The 22,493-nt window shown below is 33.6% G+C and overlaps 1 protein-coding gene and 1 long non-coding RNA gene across 3 annotated transcripts in view; both read right to left on the bottom strand.

Annotated features, from left to right (window-relative positions):
- Positions 1-22,493, bottom strand: part of LOC139426217 (uncharacterized) — a 189,318-nt gene that overhangs the window by 83,191 nt on the left and 83,634 nt on the right. The window lies entirely within an intron of this gene.
- LOC107454613 (uncharacterized) overlaps positions 1-22,493 on the bottom strand; it is a 46,491-nt gene that overhangs the window by 22,931 nt on the left and 1,067 nt on the right. For both annotated transcript variants that reach the window (XM_043051164.2, XM_043051166.2), the window contains exons 2-3: positions 5,622-8,024; positions 956-1,041 (exon numbers count right to left, since the gene is read on the bottom strand). In XM_043051164.2, coding sequence (XP_042907098.1) covers positions 956-1,041; positions 5,622-8,022 — 2,487 coding nt within the window. In that variant the 5' untranslated portion in view covers positions 8,023-8,024. The remainder of the gene's footprint in view (positions 1-955; positions 1,042-5,621; positions 8,025-22,493) is intronic.

Below are 22,493 nucleotides of genomic sequence, written 5' to 3' on the forward strand. Positions count from 1 at the left end.
AATGTCCATAACTTTCAAAATTAAAAATAATTAAATAAATAACAACAATTTTGCAAAAACATTAAAGAACATAAGAATATTATTCAATAAAATTTTAGGTTACTTTGAATTTTCGATTTCCTAGAAATGTACTTTTAAATCGTTACTTTTTTGCTTAGTACTTATACTTTTACTTGTACTTTTTACTCGTTACTTTTTAAAATAAGAACTTTTTACTTCTTACTCGTTACTTTTTTTAAAAATACTTGTACTTTTACTCGTTACTTTTCAAAAGTAACGTTGCCATATATGGTAAGCAGTCAACAAGAATATATAGGGTGATTCAGTACAATAGTTACGAAAGTGGAGGCGGGTAAATCATAGATACAATCGTATAGCAACCCATGGCCTTCCCTATTATGGACTAGCAGCTCATACACATTTAAAATTGTATTTATTTAAATTATTGAAGTTTTAAATTATTGAAGTTTTATAATAATTGAAGTTTTAAATTATTGAAGTTTTATAATAGTTGAAGTTTTAAATTATTGAAATTTTATAATAATTGAAGTCTTAAATTATTGAAGTCTTAAATTATTGAAGTTTTATAATAATTGAAGTCTTAAGTTATTGAAGTTTTAAATTATTGAAGTTTTAAATTATTGAAGTTTTAAATTATTGAAGTTTTATGATAATTGAATTCTAAAATTATTGAAGTTTTATAATAATTGAATTATTTTCAAATTGGACCATTAAAATCTGCATCATAGCTAGAGATCTGAAACTTTCTTGCAGGTCTCTAGCTATTTCTGGTCCTATTTGAATATAATTTTTACGACAATGATTAGAAAATATAGAATAAACGTAGTATTAAGTTAATTTAGAAAAATGAAAGTAGCCGTTGAAATGCGCACGAACAGCGAATCCAAAGTTATGTACGATGACAATTCCTGCAATAGTAACAAGAGCGACTTACCTTAAAGAATCCAATCTGTAGTTCAGACATATCATAGTGCCTTGGTCTAAGCGACTTTTCATGTGGCCACTGATGAGACATCTCGCCTACATAGAGACAATTTAAATTATAATTTTCATTTGCCACCCCTACAAAATTCTGCATAGTACTATTTCCGGAAGTCAAGAAGAATTTATGCCCATCTGAAGTTAAAAAAGAATTTATATTTGTCTGAAATCAAAAAGGATGTTTGCCCGTCTGAAGTTAAAAAAAAAAAAGAATTTATATTTGTCTGAAGTCAAGAAGAATTTATGCCCGTCTGAAGTCTAAGAGAATTCATGGGAAGAGCGGGAGAATAAATTCAAGGAAACAAATTGAATGAGTTACATAAGAAATTAATGAGTCATTTAAAAATTTTATTTCTCTTTTAAATATATGTCTAATCAAGCTTATAGGAAGAAAATCTTATTTTTTTTTTTGGAAAGGAACATTGTTTTCTGCTGATGTTACCTCGAGTATTTTTCAAATAAGTGAACAGAGACGACACACCCTCTAAATGACCCTACACCTCCCCTGCTAAAATTAAGCGAACTTAGATGCTTTTCTTCGAAACTAGGGAATCAATTTTCTGAAACATTTATTTTCATCCTCTTTTAGAACTTTCTACACATTTAGGACCGTGATCACGTGATTCACCCTTCACGACTCATGGTATCGTATGATATGAAACGAGCCTTTCTGACTCCAGCAGCCATATAAATCCCTGGGATTTGAACTCCGAGCCTTCCGCCGGTCTGAAGGCGTTCAATACAGTGTTTTTTTCTTCTTTATTTTCTAAAAGGGACTATCTGCCTGTGATTAGTTAAAGTTAAAATGTGAAAAAAAATGTAAAAAAACTGATGTTAAGATAAATAAAAAGTCAAAGGCTAAAATTTGAAAAAGAAAGAGATTCGTTAAAAGTGTCATTACTTTAAAAAGAAAAGACAAAAATAATTTTTTTAGAAACTAATATCCTATCAAAACGTTTCTTTAAGGCACCAACTGTCAGACTAACGGTAATTACTTGTTTTTAAGAGTACAGATTGTGACGTGAAACAAAAATGTATCATTTGCCCATGAATTTTGAAAAAAGATATTTAAGCGGCACGCGATGAATTTTGTATAGAGTGCTTGTTATTCAGTTAGTTATTATCCTTAATCCCTTATTTATTTATTACTATAAGAATAAGATTTTTTCTGCATTTTATATATTTTTAAAAAAAATTTTAAGAAGTGCGCAAAACAAAACAAACTATAATATAAAGTAGAACACCCGAAATAACAGCATTTACAGACATATCAGCCCCTGTCTTTTTTTCCCACTCAAATAGATCGACGCGAGACGTGGTGGCTCAGGGGATAGAGCGTTCGCCTCCCAATGAGGTGAACCGGGCTCGAATCCCAGCCACGGCTAGTCGTTACGAATTCCGCTAGAATTCATTTCGTCCTCAAAAATCATCATTCCACTTTAGAAAGAGGACTCTAGGTAGTAAGTACCGTCTGGGAAAAAAAAAACTAGTTGAGTTTCTTACGAAAAAACAGTTTCTAAGAGGTTCATGGTGCCGAAATAAAAAAAAAAATCCCGCTTGACGAGACGTTAATCCCAGAAGGAACTTCATTCCAGGAAACTCGTGGCAGGGTACCTGAGAGAAATTAGCCTGAATTCCCAAATTGTAAAATATAGTTTCATTTTCAAGTTTTTTTTGTTTTTTTTCCGACACACTTCATATCTAGTTCACGTCTTCGATGGCCCTCCTATAGCGCAGTTCATAATTACCAATATCAATTATTATCAGTCCTCCCTATAAATAAAAGAGAAAAAAAAACGACTGCTACTATGAGTCGCTCAGAAGCCAATGCGTCCAAAACACAACAATTGAGAAAATTAATGTTTTTTGTTACATTAGTTTTTAAAATTCTTGGTTTATTAACTTAATTAGAAAAGTGTATAAAGTCTTTTTTCGAGGTGTAAACTCTGCAAAAAAACAAGATATGTACAGGATGTGTAAATAAAAACGTAAGTATTTATTGAAATAATGACAGCATCTTAAAAATTTTAGGACTTATACCTTTTGGCAGCTGAAAAAGATAAGAAATATATATAGTCTACTAGTATAAACGAACTTTTATTTTTCACAATCACTAGATACAGTGACTAATAGAAAATAAACTGTTGGATTATTTCAAAAATTGTTTTTTACTTCAAAACTAGAGTGGCGCTTTTCTTTGTTTTAGGAAATGAAAATAAAACAAATAAATAAAAAAAAAACTAAAAATACCACATTTTAAAAAAATACTACGAAAAATACCATACCCCTTTTTTTGGTGAAAAAATACTACCGTAGTATTAAAAATACTACGTCTGGCAACCCTGAAGTTACTATGAATTTCTTGTTTTTCAGTGTTACCAACAAATATCGAAAGAAGAATTTAATTTTAATTTCAAAGCTTATGTAAAAAAATATTGATAAAAGGTGGACTTATTCACAATGGCTTCTGAAATTATTATACAATATATTCAGAAGCTATTAAAAAAAGGGCTGTCTAACCTAGAAAAAAGTAACCAACGAGTAAATCCTTTAATAACTAAGAAGATTATTATTTATTTCATCAAAATTTCCAAAAATCAGAAAATATCAAAAAATGGACTTAACCGCATTGGCTTCTGAGCGGCTCACTTAGTAAGTAGTTGTATGATATTTAAAATTCATACAACTTACCCAGATAGTTGCTATTATAAGATTTATTGAAAGGAAAATATATAATAAGGAAAAACGATAGAATCAGCTGAATAAGAAAAAGAAAGGAAAAAAAAATCCGTATTGTCCGGCATTGCATTAGGTTGGTCTTCAACCTCTAAAACCTTATCTCTTTTACCCTGCTATGAAAACCTTGGAAGAAAGGGTGAAAAAGAAGAGAGAGATAATTTTATCCATAGGACAAGCTGAAAAAGTCTCTGTTTGAATAATTCTCTCCAAATAATATCTATCTTCACAAAAGTAATTAAATGCAATCTAACCCCGCTATAATGAACCTTCAACGAACCGAAATCTTGGTTCACTATAACTGGGACTTCACTATATCCGTTTCGCAAACAATTTTAATTAATAGTTCCTAAATCCGCTCTTTTATGACACATTATTTAAATCATTGAACAATAAAATGAAATACAGAAACTGAAACATAATATGTAGTAACGAAAAATGTTGTAACTTTTATATTTTATAACTCTTCGTCTTGCGTACAAAAAAAAAAAAAAAATTTACTCTCCGATAATTTTTCCCGAATTTATGTTTTTCCGCTTTTTAAACCTGTCTAATCAGCCATTCGTGCACATGAAAGTAGTCTCACCCAATCGCTTAGCAATTTCATTGTTTTTTTTTGTTTTTTTTTTTTACTTGAAGCATTTATCCAGATACTGGAAGATTCTTTGAATGCTGAGCAACTTCAATAATGCTATTCAATACTGAAGCAAACAAGAAAAAAATTGCTTTTTGGAACATTCCATGTTAAAGATGGTTTTATTTAGATATGTATTTATTTTCTGTACAAGTAGAAATTTCAAAATTATTACAACAAAAAAAATGAAGAAAATAAATCAGTCGAAAACTGAAAAAAGTTTATAATATTCAACTTCCTCTCTTTCGCTGGTTCATTATATCCATAAGAAATAACAGAGCACGGGAGAGAACATTTCGTTCATTATATCCGGGAGTTCACTATAAACCGTGTTCACTATAGCGGGGTTTGATTGTAGTAGAAAAGGTCCTGCGAAATCTGAATGCAATAGTGGAAACGTTAAATGGACCAGTTATTTTAGAAGTAAGGGTACCGACTTAAAAAGAAATTAGTGAGTGAGAGGATGGATTTCAGAGAAGTACATTTTAATGAATGTAGAGGTTTCTTAGAACTGTATACAAGTCATATACGGGTTGATTAGGCTCAACATTAACCGTTTCCCTGGCTATCCCGAGTTAACACGGGTATGCATCTATTGCAAATATTTATTATCCTGAGAAAATTCAGACGTTGTGTCAGTACATTTTGTTTTATCACGTTTTTACTCGACCGAAAGCAAAAGAAAAGAAAATCTGCCGGGATTGGAAGTTTTCCAAGTTTTGCTTGGGATTTTTGTTGATGGATTGTGGGGCTGCACACGTGTTTTGTGCGATTTTACGCACGATGGTTGCTGGAAAAAAAATCGATAAAAAATAGCTTATCACTTCATTGGCGTTTGGAAAGTATCGCATTGTTTTGTCCCTTGTTTTAAAAACTATCTAATACTTAAATTTTTTCATTTGACCGAGACAACTCGGGATAGTAAACTGATGGTAAATTAATTGTTTTTTACACATAAAAAAATTAAAATTTCAATTTAAAACTTGTGTAGAGTGTTTTGTTTTAGTTCCTTGCATTTATTAATGAAATAAAAAAATATGTTGATTTTTTTTCAAAAACCAATCAAAGAGAAGCGGTTAAACGCACTCAACACGTTACTCATAGCTTTTTTCGGGTTGTGCTAGCATTAGAATGAGGGGCATTTCCTGGAATAATAAGTTGAGTTCGAGAAAAGAATGTATTTTCGTGCAAGACTCCAATAAAATTAAGTAAATAGTAAAAACAAAAAGCATACAGTAAATAAAAATACCTCCATGATGCGTAGCAGTGTCATCATTTTTTGGATCATCATAGCAGTCAGTTTTTGAATGGATTTTATTACCGATTTCAGACGAAGCCTCGCCGACACAGTGTTTCGAGACCTTTCGTTGCTTTGAAAGCGATGCTATTTCAGACTGTCGTTCTTCCAAAAGTTCTTTCACCGTTTTACGTCGACATTTTTTCGTTTTAGGTACTACTTTGTACTTCGAGGATAAGGAGGAGGAAGTAGGTTCTTGAAATATCCCACTGGACAACGTGTATTGAATTTCTGTCACTTGGCAGGAAGACGGTGCAATGTTCTGTTTGGCGTTTGGGACGATTGGTGCAATGCTCTGTCTGGCGTTTGGGATAATTGGTGCAATGCTCAGTCTGACGTTTGGGACTATTGGTGCAATGCTCAGTTTGGCGTTTGGGATAATTGGTGCAATGTTCTGCTTGGCGTTTGGGATAATTGGTGCAATGCTCTGTCTGGCGTTTGGGATAATTGGTGCAATGCTCTGTCTGGCATTTGGGATAATTGGTGTAATGCTCTGTCTGGCATTTGGGATAATTGGTGCAATGCTCTGTCTGGCGTTTTGGATAATGCTCTGTCTGGGATAATTAATTACATATTTCGCATTCGAATTGGGAATCTGAGGAAAAGTAACTGTCAAGAAGGAATTACTTTGGGACTTAGATAGGGATGGAGGAGTTTTATCAGCATTTCTCACTGATTCACCATCGCCTCTGAGTAGGGGTGTGCTACAGGGTTTCAACAAAGTATTTTCAGCGTTTGCTTCATAAGCCTCCAGACTGATCGGCGTATTTGTTTGCTGAATGGCATTTTTGCATCTTCCCAATGGTATGCATTTGATTGGTTTTTGATTTAGATTCTGCTTTTTAACTATTTTGGAGAAATTATTTTGTTTGCTTTTAAAGCGGGCCGAAATCGAATTTAAGGTATCTGTGTCCAAAGGCGTGGATGAAACTGGGATAGGACAGTTGCTTTCAGAGCCATTGGGTGTAGCAAATGGTGAATCGAAACTTCTTTTTCGCTTGCATACGTTTAAAACATGATTATTTCTAAAGCCCGCTAAGCGGAAATCACTCTGTAAATTATCATCGGCAAATGAATGGTTTTCGGTGGACGAGAAGTTCTGAGCAGTTATGTTTTGTTCAATTTTTTTTACCGCTTCATTTTCCTTTAAAGCTATTTGTGGTTGAGCATTATTAACTATTATCAAGAACTGTGAATAGTTAGGTTTCTGTAACATTTCGGATTTCGGTAGTGAAACGTAGAGGGGCTCCATACCATTATTTACACCCATATTCTCCGGGCGTGAAATATTCTCATCCTTTAGTTTTAAATGCTGAATCTTGCAACTGACCGAAGAAAGTGTTGAACAAGACGTACATGTAGACAACTTCGCAGGGGATTCTCTTAATATCAGAGATTTTCTGCTGATAGGATCTTGAAGTTTTAAAGTGTCAGCATAGCTTTCCAATTTATAATGACTCATTGAATTTTCCTGAGCTACTGTTTGATTGATTGTTTCTGTGCTGTGGTTGAGAATGCTATGTGAACTACTGTTGAGCGAGTTGCCTCTGTCTGTGTTTTGTGTAAGGTAGTATTTTATTTCATAATCATTCATTGGATTTTCGTAAGCTTCTACTTGATGAGTTGCATTTGTGTTGTGTTTGAGAGGAATTTGTGAGAAATTGCCTCCGTCTGTGCTCTGTGCATATACCATGTCATGATCACTCGGTGCATTATTGTGAACTACTAGCTGATGAGTTGCCTCTGTGAACTCACAACTGTTATTCATAACAGATGTGAGTGGGGTAATAATTTCGGATAGTGCCTCCACCGAGCGAGTTGTATTTAGGGAATAAACTGAAGATATTCGAGGAAGTATGGCAGCACTAGTTTCTAAAAACGAAGAAGTGTTGAGTTGCTCCTTCGTAACAGGAGTGCCGCAGGGAATGAGATGAACTTCTGCAGCACAATTCTTATTATCTTCTATAGAAGAGTTTAAGAAATCCCAGAATTCATCGGATGCAGTATGTTTTTGTCGAGCTTTTACATCGTCATTAGTTTCCCTGGAACCATAAGTTGGCTTCAGATTTTTTTCCACTTTATCACTAAAGATATCGCTGAATTGACGCGAATCAGGTGAATGTTGAGTATTTTCAGTCCTAGAGCTTAAAAAATCCCAAAATGTGTGCGAGTCGTCATCTCTCAGTGAGGAATGATCGCTGTGTGATCTCACGTTCTCAAATGTTGTTTCGTTGTCGATTGGCCTCTCCTTTAAAGTCTCCTTATGAGTCATGAAGTCCCAAAACTGAAAACTTTCATCACAAATGTCAGAGAAGTCTGGGAAGTAAGTTTCTGATTGAACCTCTTTCTCCATCACTGAAAATATTTTTTTTAAAAAAGTCTTCTTTTTTTTTTTGCTAATAAAATAATAAAGAAAGAAGGGTTAAAAAATACTAAAATGAACCTTAAGATCTAAGAGCAGGAATCTCAGAACCAAAACCATATAGGCAAAATATAGGCAAAAGTTTTTTTAATTATTTTTTGAGTCTTGGTGACTCAGGGGATAGAGCATTCGCCTAACAATGATGTGAACCGTGTTCGAATCAGAGCTATGGCTGGTCGATACGAATTCCGCATCCGGCTTGCACAAACCATACTGCTGACGTAAAATCATCAGTGGTAGACGGATCATGGGTTAGAGTCCCCTTGCCGTCAGGCTAACCGCGAGAGGTTTTCGTGGTTTCCTTCTTCATGTAACGCAAATGAGAGTCAGTTCCCTCCAAAAGTGCTCCACAAAGGCAAAATACCTCCCAATACTTGATCCAGGAGTTTCTTTGTCTTCTGGATTGGGTTCAAAACGACAAGGCTATGGAGTTGAGCATTAGTAGTCGTAAACCCACAAATTCGGTTGGCTGTTCAAGGACGGTTATAAAATAAAATAAATTATTTTTTGTCATTTTTTTTCTCTCTCTTCAATAAATATTTTTAACTTTATAAAAAAAGGCTTTTTTACTTTACTAAATTTTCATTTACTAGATGGAATCTTGCTATCGTTGCGATGGCTTCAAGCTATCAAAATTTAGATTACTTTCCGATTAACTCTAACACTTATCGTACTGAAGCTCCGTGCCCCTTGTCAATGCAAAATTCTTTCATTTCTCGGTCGTTGCCAGAATTTATAGAAATAGAAACTGCGAAGAGAATTTATCGTCAACCAAAATTTCCTAACCAGATAAAAACTACCTAGAGCACTCAATTTTTAACTGAAGTTCTACGCTGAATTACAATAATATTTGTAATCATTTCCCTGCCGTTGCAAGAAGAGTTTATCGCAAAATTATTGACAAAAGAAATGTAACACCTTTAAATTTTCCAACCGCTTTCTGATTTACTAGAGTGCTCGCATTATAAAGGTACCTTGGTACTTGACAATACAAATTTCAATCATTTCCTGATCACGACAATCAGACTTTATCACCATATTATCGGAAAGTTAACTGATCACTGGTAACAAGTTTTGGCCACTTTTAAAAAACCTAGAGTGCTTGAACCTCATACAGAGCTTCGAGAATGATGCCAAATTAAATAATAATTATTTCCTTATAATTTTGCCTAATGCGGAATTTTTCACGATATTATTTCTACAAGAAACTTACTGTCAATCGAAATTTCAACTACCATCCGATTAGCTAGAGTGCTTCCATTATCAATGGAGCTCTGTACTGGAGGACATTTCAAATATCAATAATTTCTTAACCATTACGCGAAGATTTTCTATTTATATTATTATAAAAAAGAATTTATTGACAATCCAAATTTTGAATAGTTTTCCAATTAATTAGATGGTTAGAAGTGATGGTTAGAAGTTAATAGATGGTTAGAAGTGAACTGTGTATGATGATAATAATATAGTATTGATAATTTTTATACCTCAACAGGCATAATTCACATAGTAAAATAAAATTCATAGCCAATCATTGTTATGATCACCTTTCCGATTAGCTAGAATGCTGAAATTTCAATTGGAGCTCTGCGTTTGATGTTAGAAAAATTTATAGCCAACCGAAGTTTCGACCTTTTTAAAACACAAACAGATTCAAACTTTCTTCTCAGACCAAAAACTGGAACGACGGAGCACATTAATTTCGTGATACACTTTAGCACTACTAATGATCACCCTCCAACGTCTTCCGAAAAATTATGAGGTTTAGGTGCAAAAAAAAAATATTTTTTTTTTACTTAACTGGAAAAGCATAATTTTTTAATTTTTACTAGATGAATACACGTTCTTTACAAGAGGAGAAATAAAAAAAAAATTAATCAATCAATACTGTGTAAACATAATGAAATCAAAAACAAAACTGGAAAGGCATGTACCGACACAATTGAAAAGTCTAGTGGAGGAACCAGGTAAGAGATATTTTTAGAATAACATAAAGTGCGTGCATCCACATGGGTATGTTCAATATATCTGATTTGCTTTTGTTTTCACTTACATCTTAATATAGCTAATCCACAGAATATACATAGGGAATGGAGGATTGAAAGGATTAATGGCGTATTTCATCCGTGTTAATACGTATTAATTTCAAAATTGAAATAAATATAAAAACAAGAAAAATGATGAGATATTAAAATATTTAAAAAAATTGTAACGAACTGTGCAAAATAAGTTTTTGTCTTCATTAACGAACGACATTTTGAGCGAATTAGCGTCAATCTAACAAGGGTGCACAACCTGCTACCCGCCGACTGCTGATGAGCGGCTCGCTTCCGAACACAAAGAATTTTGAATCACATTTAAATCATCACTTCTTGATTTGCACAAATTCTATTGTAAGTATATGTTGTTCCTTGATTCAACTGTTATTGCTAAGAAATTCCGCATGGCGTTTAAAAAACCTAATATTTTTATGATCATGCGATACGCGAATTTCGATATTTGAGCAATCACTTTTTGACTTGTTTTATTTTTGTCAATTTCATCTTATATCCAAGAGACGTTTTGATGTGTTTTTTTTTTTACTTTTGCATTTGAAACTACTAATTTCCATTAGGTTACTAAATTCCTAATATATTTATTACGATTCGTGAGTTTTAAATAGCACAGTTAATTTATTACTTTTAGACATGTTCTATTTGTATTGATTTCATCATAAGTCAAAATTATTTTTGACATTTTTTTTTTAATACAAAAGCTAAGTGAATGGACAAAAGGTTTATAAGAAATTCGTTTAGGAAAACCGTAGAATATCACCATACGCAGATGACGCCTAATTAATTTTGGTATTACGTACTACTGGCATTATGGCAATTGGTGTGAATTTAAAAATATTCCGCGACGAGTTTTCCGTAGTTTCAAAAAACATTTTTTTCTAGTGTTAATAAAGATAGTGTTTTAATGGATGTTTTCTACAACTATTTATTTTATAAACAATAAATTGTTAGTAAGATTGGTCATACTTCAATGTCCTTATGAGATCTTATAAGAATTCCATTTGTTTTTAAAATTTCAGCTTGCTGTCACTGATAAATGTCTTTTACACACAACTCAAATGTGCAATGCATACCAAATATACAAATAGAGGTATTAAATATTATGTTGATATATTTGGTGACCATTAGGGCCTGTTTAGATGATCCAAGTTCTTGGACGAAGATTGATTGATATTGATGAAAACTTGTTTTGCTTTGAGCTCGGATCGTGTAAACCAGGGGTGTCAAACTCAAAAGTTAACTTGGGACAAATAAACAATGCTTGACTTTAGGTGGGCCGCAAAAAAAAATAAATCAATGTTCATAGAAACAAATATTTTTTTTACTAGCACATTGAAATAAACATATATAAAGTTAAATTATTGTTTGATACTTGACATCTCTTCTCCACTACTATCCTTCCTATTTTTGGAGAAATTTTTTTGGCCGAGACTACTTTCAAAATTGACCCAACATGAGCGTTATTGATACGGTTTCGGACGGGAGATTTATTTCCATTCATAACAGAAAATAATTGCTTGCACTGATAAGTACTTCAAAACATGGAAGTAATTTCATAGGCGAATTTTCGAGTATTTTCAAACCTTGCCGGTAAATATTTGTAAAATTCAGGCATAACCACTTCAATGAATTTTGTCTTCAAATCTGAGTCGCACTGAATCTCAATCACTTCCATTTGCATATTACTGGGTACTAAGTCTATATTTATTGAGAAAATCGACGAAAACAAACAAAATTTGTTTTCCCGCTAATTAAAATCTTTAAACCTTGCTTCAAATTCCGTTCTAAGATTTGAAATTTTTTCTGCGTATTTTTGATGCGATGCAGTATCCCTGGAATGGCAGGTGCCGCAAGCCAATTAGAATTTTACATTTTCGAGCGTACAATTTAAAATTATCCTTATAGTTTATAAATAAAGTATATCATAATTTCATATGCTAGTTTACTTTCTAATTCACATTTCTAATTTATTTTTACTTTGTGTCGGATATATTGATTGGGCCACAAAAATGTTCATCTCGGGCCGCGAGTTTGACACCCCTGGTGTAAACGATCATCCAAGTACTTGGTCCAAGTCCTTGGACGGTAGTAGAGCATGTTCTACTTTCCATCTGAGTTTTTACTCCCTTAACCCCAATCAGCGTCTTAAGTTTTGTGACGTCAACAAGCAGGCATCAGATTATGTCCTTTTGTTGTCTGTTTTCATATGTTTTAGTCCAAATAAATTGATCTGTTATGGTCTATTTGTGTCATTATGATTTTATTTAGTAATTATTTGAATTTATTTAGTAATTTTAAACTCATATAAGCATGATTTTATAATGTCGAATCTGAACAATGCGCATGCGCAAGTTTTTCTTCCGACCCATCAGTGAGATTCAAGAACTTGGATAGTGTCGACGAATCATCCAATTTCTTGGAGAGAGAAATTCCACCAATTTCTTGGATTCAAGAACTTGGAACGTGTAAACAGGCCTTTAAAACTGCACAAAAACTAAGCAGTTTCATAACCAATACTGTAGAAACTCGACAAGCAGCAACTCGAAAGCAATATGTACCAGAGAAAATTACTTGATACTGGTAAATTTTGACTTTCTTGAGTTGTCCACGAGCATTATCAACAAGTCTCTGAGTGGTGCTAAACACAGTTAATCTTTATTTTGATGGGATGAACCCAAAACGTGCTTTGCCTAATATAATAACGTGAAGTCACCGGGAAGGGCAACAAATGATAACAATTTTTAAAAAAAAATTGAAATTATTCTACCTTTATTAATTGAAGACCAGGTAAATAATATTTTCAGAGAGATTACAATCTGGGTACGAATGGAAAAAAGTAGTATTTTATTACCAATTTATTAGAATGCGTGACTAATAATCCTTTGTCTTACTTAATTTAACCACTGTCCAAATTAAAATTAAAAATTATGCAAGCATACTAAAAGCTAACGTGGATTAGCTATGTTAAGATCTAGGTGAAGGTAAACGCAATTCAGTTGCATTAAACATACCCATATAGATGCACCCACTTTACGTTATTCTAAAAATATCACTTACAGGGTTCTTCCACTAAACTCTTCAATTGTGTTGGTATATACCTTTCAAGTTTTGTGTATGATTTTGTTGTGTTTATACAGTACAGATGAATTGATTTTTTTTATTTCTCCCCATGTAAAGAACGGGTATTAAGCTAGTAAATATTTAAAAACTATTTATTTCAAACTAACTAAAAAAAAAAAATTTTTTTTTTGCCACACCTGAACCAGATCATTTCTGAAAGACGTTGAATGGCAAGGCTCGAAAAAACGCCCTTCCGCCCGTCCTCGGCGCTCAAAAATTCCCAGAAAAACGAATTTCTCGAATCCGACGTCCGCGCGGACTGCCATTTTTCCGTTAATGTTCGTGATAAATTTTCAATTTTTGTTATCTTACAATCGTTTTTGAAGGAGTAGATAAAGAAAATTTTTCTCAAGAATGGGTGTCGTTAAAATTTAAGATACATAACATCGTTAAACACCAGAAAACTTCATTCCTCCGACCCTAAGCTATTTATAAAACCTAATGCACAGCAAAATGACCCACAATACATACTGCGCATGGTGGAATTGATGTTTGATGTTTTCTCTGTCTGGGAGTACTGCAGTGGTTGAAAGGGGCTTTTCAGCAATGAACTTACAAAAAAAANTAACATACTGGTCTTAAACAAGAAGCGTTAAACGCAATTATGAACGTCTACCTAAATGGAAAACTCCTTTAAGATTTCTGTGCAGAAACCTCTGTAAATCATTGGCTTGATTGTGGAACTGGTAAACGTCATATTTGATTCCTTTAAAAAACGCAGTACCCTCGGATAAATAGGAATTCCAGATAACTTGACCTTTGTCATTTAAATTATTTCATAAAAGAAATAAATTATTTCATAAGAGAATTAAATTATTCCATAACAGAAATACTAGGTTACTATTAGTACTAGGTTACTATTAGTAACCTAGTATTTCCTTTATTACTGCATAATGTAGTCCTAGTATTTGTAATCCTAGTAACTACTAATTCATTGTGCAATTTATATAAATGCTTGTAATAAATAAGAGAAAATTATATTTTTATTTATTTAGAAGCTTCGGGTCAGTTTCAAAGGAGGACGGGTACATTGTTGAACAAGCCGTCCTCGGGGTCGGGTAAAATTTCTGAGTTTTTTCGAGCCCTGTTGAATGGTGATTATCAGTAGTGCTAAAATGTATCACGAAATTAATGTGCTCCATGGTTACTGTTTTGGATCTGAGAAGAAATTTTGAGTCTGTTTATATTTTAAAATGGTCGAAATTTCGGTTGGCGATAAATTTTGATAGCAGCTTTAACAAAATGATTGAATTATTATCAAACGCAGAGCTCTAGTTGAAATATGAGCACTCTAACCGTTTCTGTTAAGTGTTTCTAGAGGGCGCTGCGGGCAGTTGGGCCTGGAGAAACTTCAAGAAAGACGTCAGAATGGATTGCCCTAAGTATTATTGTTCATGGTTTTACAGTACTTCAGAAATATAATATTTCTTCAATTTTTGATAACTTTTGTTAGCCTGAATATTTCTTTCTGGCACGATTTACTTCTGCATTTAAACTATGAGTTTAGCAAGCTTTAAGAATACTTAATTTTNTTTTTTTTTTTTTTTTTTTTTTTTTTTTTTTTTTTTTTTTTTTTTTAGAAAGTGTTGTTCTTTAAAAATGTTGCATTCATCCACGGCGCATGTATTCATCGATATTTTAACTGTAGTTTTTTTCATGAACAAATTTTTTACATTTTAATATTTTTCATCAAGGAAATTTTTGATTTTCGATTCTGTGCCCGAACCACATAACGCCGGAAAGAAGTGATTCTTTACAAATCATCTGAACTTCTAACTACTGAAATAAATACGATCAAAATCAGTACTCCCGTTCTCTAGTAAAAATAATAAATAATTAAATACACATTTAAAAAAAATCAAAATTTTATAATTGTTGAAATTATTTTTCTTGGTAATCAGATTCAAATACGTAAAATATTGGAATTTTTTTTTCCGTTTAAATATAATATTAAAATTATTTTAAATTTGATACTACCTTAACGAAATTTGTAAATTAAATATGAATGTTGAAAGTTATTTACTCATTAATATTGATTTCTCAAATAGTTCCATAAATGATTTTTAAAAAAATGAGGAAATAATACAAAGTTTCAAAATTCAAATGAAATTAAATATCAAGATGAAAGCGAAAAAAAAACGGCATATTCATGTTTGAGGCCAAACATTGGTGTTCAATTCACGACCTGATAGAAAACAAACTTCTGATTACATCTTAAATAACTTAACAAAATTTAAAGCCCACGTTGGTTCGTATCCCATCCTCGTCGAAAAAATATTCTTTTGGGTTGGGATAGCCTGGTCGGTAGGGCTAGGATACCCTGGGCCCATGTCCAAGGGTTCGTGGATTCGAATCCCGCCGACCGAAGACTCCCCGTGTAGTAAAGTGACTGATGCACGTTAAATCAGTTGAGTCGCAAAAGTCCTCCATGTTTCCTCTGGGGGTACTGGATTGGAGATCGATCGTTCTCTGATTCAGGTCAAAATTACGATTTGTGGATGAATGAATGGATGTATGAATGGGTCCGCCCTATAAACGGGTGTGACGTATGGTGTGACAGAAGTCGAATTCTTGGCCACAGATGGCGCCAATGAAAAACAAGAAAACGCACACTTTGCCTTAAATTTGCTCGGTTTCACCGGGCCTGCCCACGTGGCAAGAAACAACAACAGAAATTTAAAGGATTTCAAAAGTTTTTTCGAGGTTCTGCTGTACTTAAATATTTGCTAAGACTGTAATTCTTTCGGAGAAATATTATTTTTTCCTCACCAATTGGCTTCAAGAATTTCTAAGATTACAATTTTTTGGTCAATCTTAAACTCATATTTTACCGAAAAGGTAGAGTTGGGTAGAAAAATAATTTATAGCAGTTCTTTCGATGGGTTTAATCCTTCAACTTAAACCCTTTTTGACTTCCAAAGAACCCAAAACCTGTATTCTGCTGTGCATTAGAAAAATCAACGTAATCGACGAAAAATTTGAATTTGAGATTGTTATATATTTGGCATGTTTTTTATAATAAAACTATCAATTGCAAAAAATAAATTAAAATATTTATTCAGTTTTATCAGTTTTTTGAAATTTTATTTTACAGTTCATAACATTAGCAGCAGATAGAAAATAGTTATCAAGCCACTTTTCTCAAAATCTATCTTAAAATTTTTTTTTTAATTGCACGACAGTATTGAATGGCATGTAATTGTCTCTAAAATAGCTCATGTTGTTCTATTTGTTGTATCTTAAAACGAAAATAAACAAAGAGTTCCAGGGTCAAAATTTTGTGGATACAGACAACAAAATCCTCAATATCAAAACCGGATACCGCCATTTATAATCAACCTAGTTAATTATAATTATAACAATTATCCGTGACAAAATCAAAATTTTACAGGACAAGCCAAAATTTCAACCAACATTCCCACGGCGGCGATTGGTCAGGGGATAGAGCGAACACCTTCGAATTAGGTGAACCGGGTTCGATTCCCAGCTAAGGCTGGTCGATACGAATCCGTATCCATCTTGAACTGACCACAATGCTGACGTGAAATAGCATCTGTGGTAGACGGATCATGGGTTAGAGTTCCTTTGCCGTAAGGCTAACCGTGGGAGGTTCTCGATGTCTTCCTCTCCATGCAACGCATATGCGGATTAGTTCCATCGAAAAGTCCTCCAGGAAGGCAAATTTCTCCCAATACTTAATTCAGGAGTTCCTTTGTCTTCTGGATTAGATTCAAAACTACAAGGCTACAGTGTTGAACATTAGCAGTCGTAAACGCAAAAATTGGGTCGGCTGTTCAACGACGGTTTTTAAATAAAACCAATATTCCCGAAATAGGCCGAATCATTTTTAATAAGGAAATAATCCTTCATAGGGAAAGTGACAGATTTGATAAATTTTAACGACAAACTCAGAAATTACCACCTAATCTTATTAAACAGTGTGAAAATTAACGATTATCAATGCTTATCAAAATTGTAAAAACAAGCCAAACTTCTCTTATGTTGAGAGTCAATCCCAGCACAGAGATAAATTTTAAAAAAAGTGACCAACCGCAAAATTTACAGCTAATAATATCCGGATACATTCAAGATAAAATGATAACTTTCAAAGAAACGAACGCCCGATTGTGATAAATAAACCCTGTTTAAATGTCGACCCAGGCGATGTTTAAATGTCGAAGATTCCAAATGTAATCCGCACTAATTTTTTTTTTAAAAATTAAATGTCTAAAGTGAAAGAAATAACTTTGTAAATTTGTTGAACAGTAATTTGTAATTAAACTAAACTTGCACTTTGGATTTAAAAATTGGAAACAGCTGTACCAGTTGAATTTTATGTTTTAAACTCTGATTTTACGGAATCTTGGGTTTAAAAGCTCGTATCGGGTTTCAATTGGCGATTGATTATGCAAAACAGGCATTTTTCTGATTATAAAATTGACCTGACATTGCAAATTATGAACCTAAATCTAGGTTAAAGATTTTAAGAATAACAATGACTAAGAAAATAATATCAAATATAAAAATGAAGAATGTAAAAATAAAATAAAGGAGAGAAAGAATGTTTAATCAAAAACAAATAACACTAGTTTTAAAGAAAATGTAAAATAAAACAAAATTTTGAGCATAGAAGTAAACAAGAAAAATAAAATTGTCAGAAATATAAACGAAGTAAATTTAGAAAAAATAAAAGTATAATAACCAAAGGTATAGAAATAATGCTGAATTTTCAAATTTTCTCTAAACGGATTATTGGTAGTTTATCACAGTCACGTAGACAGAATTTTAAAAGTTCGAGATAGTAAAAAAAATTTCCCAAAATCAGAAAATTTTAGTATTTTTCAGATGTTTTTTCTAAAGATAAATATGATGTAATAACAATTAGAATTTAACTTCAAAGGGTAAGGTTAACATCAGACTCATCAGTTTCTTTAAAAGCATATAAAACTTCTACCAAACAATAGGAAGAAATCGGCAAACAATTTGAAGAATCGTTTAAGCATAAGATAATTAAAGAAAGCTCTTTTCCCCATTCCTCTCCAGTAACTTTAGCTTTCAGTAAAGATGAAAATACAAGAAAGTTGTGTTGACGTAATACACTCTCCATCAAACAGTATCTGGACACCTGGGGTATGGAGTGTCCAGAGGCACATGTTAATATGATTGATTGTTTCTCCTTTTGCATCGATGACAGCCTGCACACGTCTGGGAAGATTTTAGACCAGTTTTTGAATAGGAATTGACTTCCATCACTGATGAAGTGAGTGCTTGCAATGAGGATTTGGATGACTACGTAATCTGCACTTAAATTCATTCCAAAGGTGTTCGATAGGATTTAGATCGGGGCTCTCAGAATAGCCAATCAATTGCTTGAACACCCATTTTTTCAAACCACGTCTCTAAGGCTGAGATAGACTGGTTGGTAGGGCAATGGGACCCTGCTCTAGAATTCGTGGGTTCAATCCCCGAAGACTCCCCGTGTTGTAAATGGTGACTGATGCACGTTAAATCTGTCAAATCACAAAGTCCTCCATGTTCCCATAACAAATCAATACCTCTGGGGGTACTACTGATCCAGGAGTTTCCTGGTCTTCTGGATTGGGTTCAAAATGACAAGGCTGTGGAGTTTAACATTAGCAGTCGTAAACCCGAAATTGGGTCGGCTGTTCAACGACGCATATTAAAAAAAACACGTCTCTGCAAACCTTGATATGTGAATAGAGCAGTTATCCTGCAGAAAGAGAAATGGGCCGAAATATTACCATAAAGTTGAGAGTGCAGCATTGTCCACATACATCTCAGAGTTCATGTTTCCAATCGTTGGAACTAACGGACACAGACCAAGCCACGAGAAACACCCCCACACCTTTATGCTACCACCACCATAGCAAACGGGTTTCCGGAGATTTTTGACCAGATAGTGTAGTTGTATAGTTATATAGAATATAAAAAGTTTCTATGTAGCACTTGTCACCAACAATGGTTTATACGAAAGATTAACTTGGCTATTTAGTTGGAAGAATGCCAAAGAACAATACATCGAGATCTCACTAAACATAAAGTTAAATTTGCAGATAATTATTTGATGGCCTTATTTTTTCTAATAATTTTGAGGAACATTACAATCACCTTAACACTTTTGAACTATTTATTTAAATTTTAAAAATAAAAAGCCTCTAAATGTTCTTTTTATTTATTTTTGTTGAATTTGTAGTCGCATTGACTTCCCTGAAGGATGTAATAAGTTAACGCAATGAATTACTTAAAGGCATCATGATTCCCAAGTGATGCCAAATATTGGCAAAAATTTTTTTAATTCTAAATGTTCATTTGTCTTTGGGCCCTAATAGTAGGAAATTTTATTAAATTTAATTTCATAGGCTATTTTTGCACGCTAAATCGAGTGCAATAAAAAAATGTATGTTTTTTCAGAAAAAAAATTTTTTGGTCAGCTTACGCATATTCTCTTACGGTTACAGTTAATTAAAGAGTTTTGTTTTAGATATTGTTATAATGATTAAACAGTATGGAATTCCGTCTAATAGTTCGAAAGTTATAGGAGTGATCAGTTTTGTTTTTTTTCCTTTCACTGACTGTACAACCCTCCAACGCTCCGGATTTAGGGACCCGAAGTTAATACTTCTTCGAAGAAAAATATTTTGCTGAACTAAGGCGTTTAGATAACTTTGGAGTTTATTTTTTTATATATATATATATATACGTCGTTAAACAGCAGATCCAGTTTGGGTTTACGACTACTAATGTTCAACTCCGTAGCCTTGTAATTTTGAACCCGATCCAGAAGACAAGGAAACTCCTGGATCTGTACCCCCAGAGGTTTTGATTTGTTACGGGAACAAGGAGGACTTTGCGACTCAACAGATTTAATGTGCATCAGTCACCATTTACAACTTCGGCAGGCTGGAATCGAGCCCACGAACTCTTGAACATGGGCCCAGTGCCCTGCTAACAAGGCTATCCCGGCTTCTAGGAGTTTATTTTGTAAAATTTTGTTTTTTCGTTTCGTTTTCTTTAAAAAAAAATACTACGTTAAAATTAATGTTCCTACGCTATTTCTGAGCTAGCCCAGTATCGCAAAGGAGTGGGAAATAAGGTAACGTAATGCAAAAGCTTTTTATTTTTTTTACACGAAATTTCCTTTGATTAAACGACTTTCATTAGACGGTAAAATGCGCAAGAAACAAGTAAACGTAACATAAAGGGACTTAAAACATTTTGCTGACACTGGACTTCTAGATCGTATTTTGGGATACAAAATGTTATTGTTTGCACTAATATTACCTTACAACTGATCCATTTTCACAGCCATGTGATTTCAAACAGAAATACTGGAAAGAACATTTATAGAAGATATTGCATTAATCTATTATAACCGTCGTTGAACACCGACCTAATTTATGGGTTTACAACTTCTATTGTTCAAATCCGTAGCCTTGTAATTTTAAAACCAAACCAGAAGACAAGGGAACTCCTGGATCAAGTATTGGGAGAAATTTGACTTTGTGGATGACTTTTTTGATGGAACTAACCCGCAATTGCGTTATATGGAGAGGAACACCACGAGAACCTCCCACTGTTAACCTGACGGCAAAGGGACTCTAACCATGATCCGTCTAGCACTGAGGATACTTCACGTCAGCACTGTGGTTGGTGCAAACCGGATGCGGATTCGTATCGACCAGCCATCGCCGGGATTCGAACCCAGCTTCATCTTATTGGGAGGCGAACGCTTTATCCCCTGAGCCATTGCGTCTCAATGGTAGAGGATAGAACTAACCAGCATTCATAGCGAAAAACAAAAAGTTCCCTTGTTCTCCCGACGGCTTCATACTCATGATTAGCCCTGTAGTCGATGCCAGTCGGGAGCAGAATTTGAATCGGCCAGTAATTACTGATATTCAAACCTGAGTCTCCTTATTTGGAGGTGATACCTAAAGCTAGCTCTGTTTGCTTGCACTAATTTTATTTTACATTTGTAATTTTTTTAATTTTATAAACGACATAGAACAGCCGGCCCATTTCTCGGGTCGGTCATTAATGTTTAACCTCGTGGCCATGTAATCTTGAACCTAGGCAATTCGAAGACAAGGCAATTTCTGTATCAAGCAGAGAGAAAAACTTGTCTTCGAGGAGGACTTTTTGATGGAAATAAATCGCATTTGCGTTGCAGAGAGAAAAGCATCGAAACCCTCCTACGGTTAGTCCGACGGCAAGGAATTCTAACCCATGGCCCGTCTATCAATAAGGATATTTTATGTCAACACTATGGTCGGTGCGAATTCGTGCAGAAATTGTATCGACCCGTTATCAATTAGATTCCAACTTTGCTAACCTCATTGGGAGACTAGCACTCTATCCCCTGAGCCACCACGAATCTGCTTGCAAAATTTTTTTTAAATTTTTATTTTTATAACCATCATTGAACAATCAAACACTTTTTGAATTTACGGTATTTAATGTTAAATTCCGTAGATGTGTAATTATAAACCGAAACCAGAAGACAAAGGAGCTTTGGGACAAGCCTTCGTGGAGAACTTTTTGAAAGTCTAAATCGCATTTGCGTTATATGAAGAGAGGAAAAACACGAAACCTCTCACGGTTAGCCCGATGGCAAAGGAATTTTTTCACTTTGTAAACCGATTCACCTCTGCACCTTCTTTTATAGAATAAACTAAAAGTGCTCCCCGGTTCCAAAGAAGAAATTCGAAGAAACTAAAGTTTTTGAATACATTTTTTTCACAGACTATGACCGGACCAAGTTAATACTTAGCGTTTTCGCTCTGATTTATGGAGAGAGAAATGCCCGATTGTGGCCTAATCTTTTTACTATAGTTCTTAGTCACTTTATTATACCTAGACACAATTTTTAAAGCATGGATAATTGAGAAATTGAAAATTTAAAGCATGTAATGAATCTTTCTAAAAATTATAAACATAGTTTAAACTGATATTCTGATTTTCTTTCCCATTTAATAGTATTTTATTTACTAGTATATTCTATAATAAGCACAGTATTCGTTTGATAAAAAATTTGATTGCAGAGTGCATATCTAAACACTGCGAAGGTTTTACAATGGAACGTTGAATGAGTATTAAAATCTATTTTTAGTTGAAGAAAAGTGTATTAAAAGTGAGAAAATATTCTCGTGGTGAATTTTTAAACAGCTTTTCTTCAAACGAAAACTGCAGTAAGCATCTTTTGGATTC

This window comes from Parasteatoda tepidariorum, chromosome 8 (genome assembly GCF_043381705.1).
Source record: "Parasteatoda tepidariorum isolate YZ-2023 chromosome 8, CAS_Ptep_4.0, whole genome shotgun sequence".
NCBI lineage: Eukaryota > Metazoa > Arthropoda > Arachnida > Araneae > Theridiidae > Parasteatoda > Parasteatoda tepidariorum.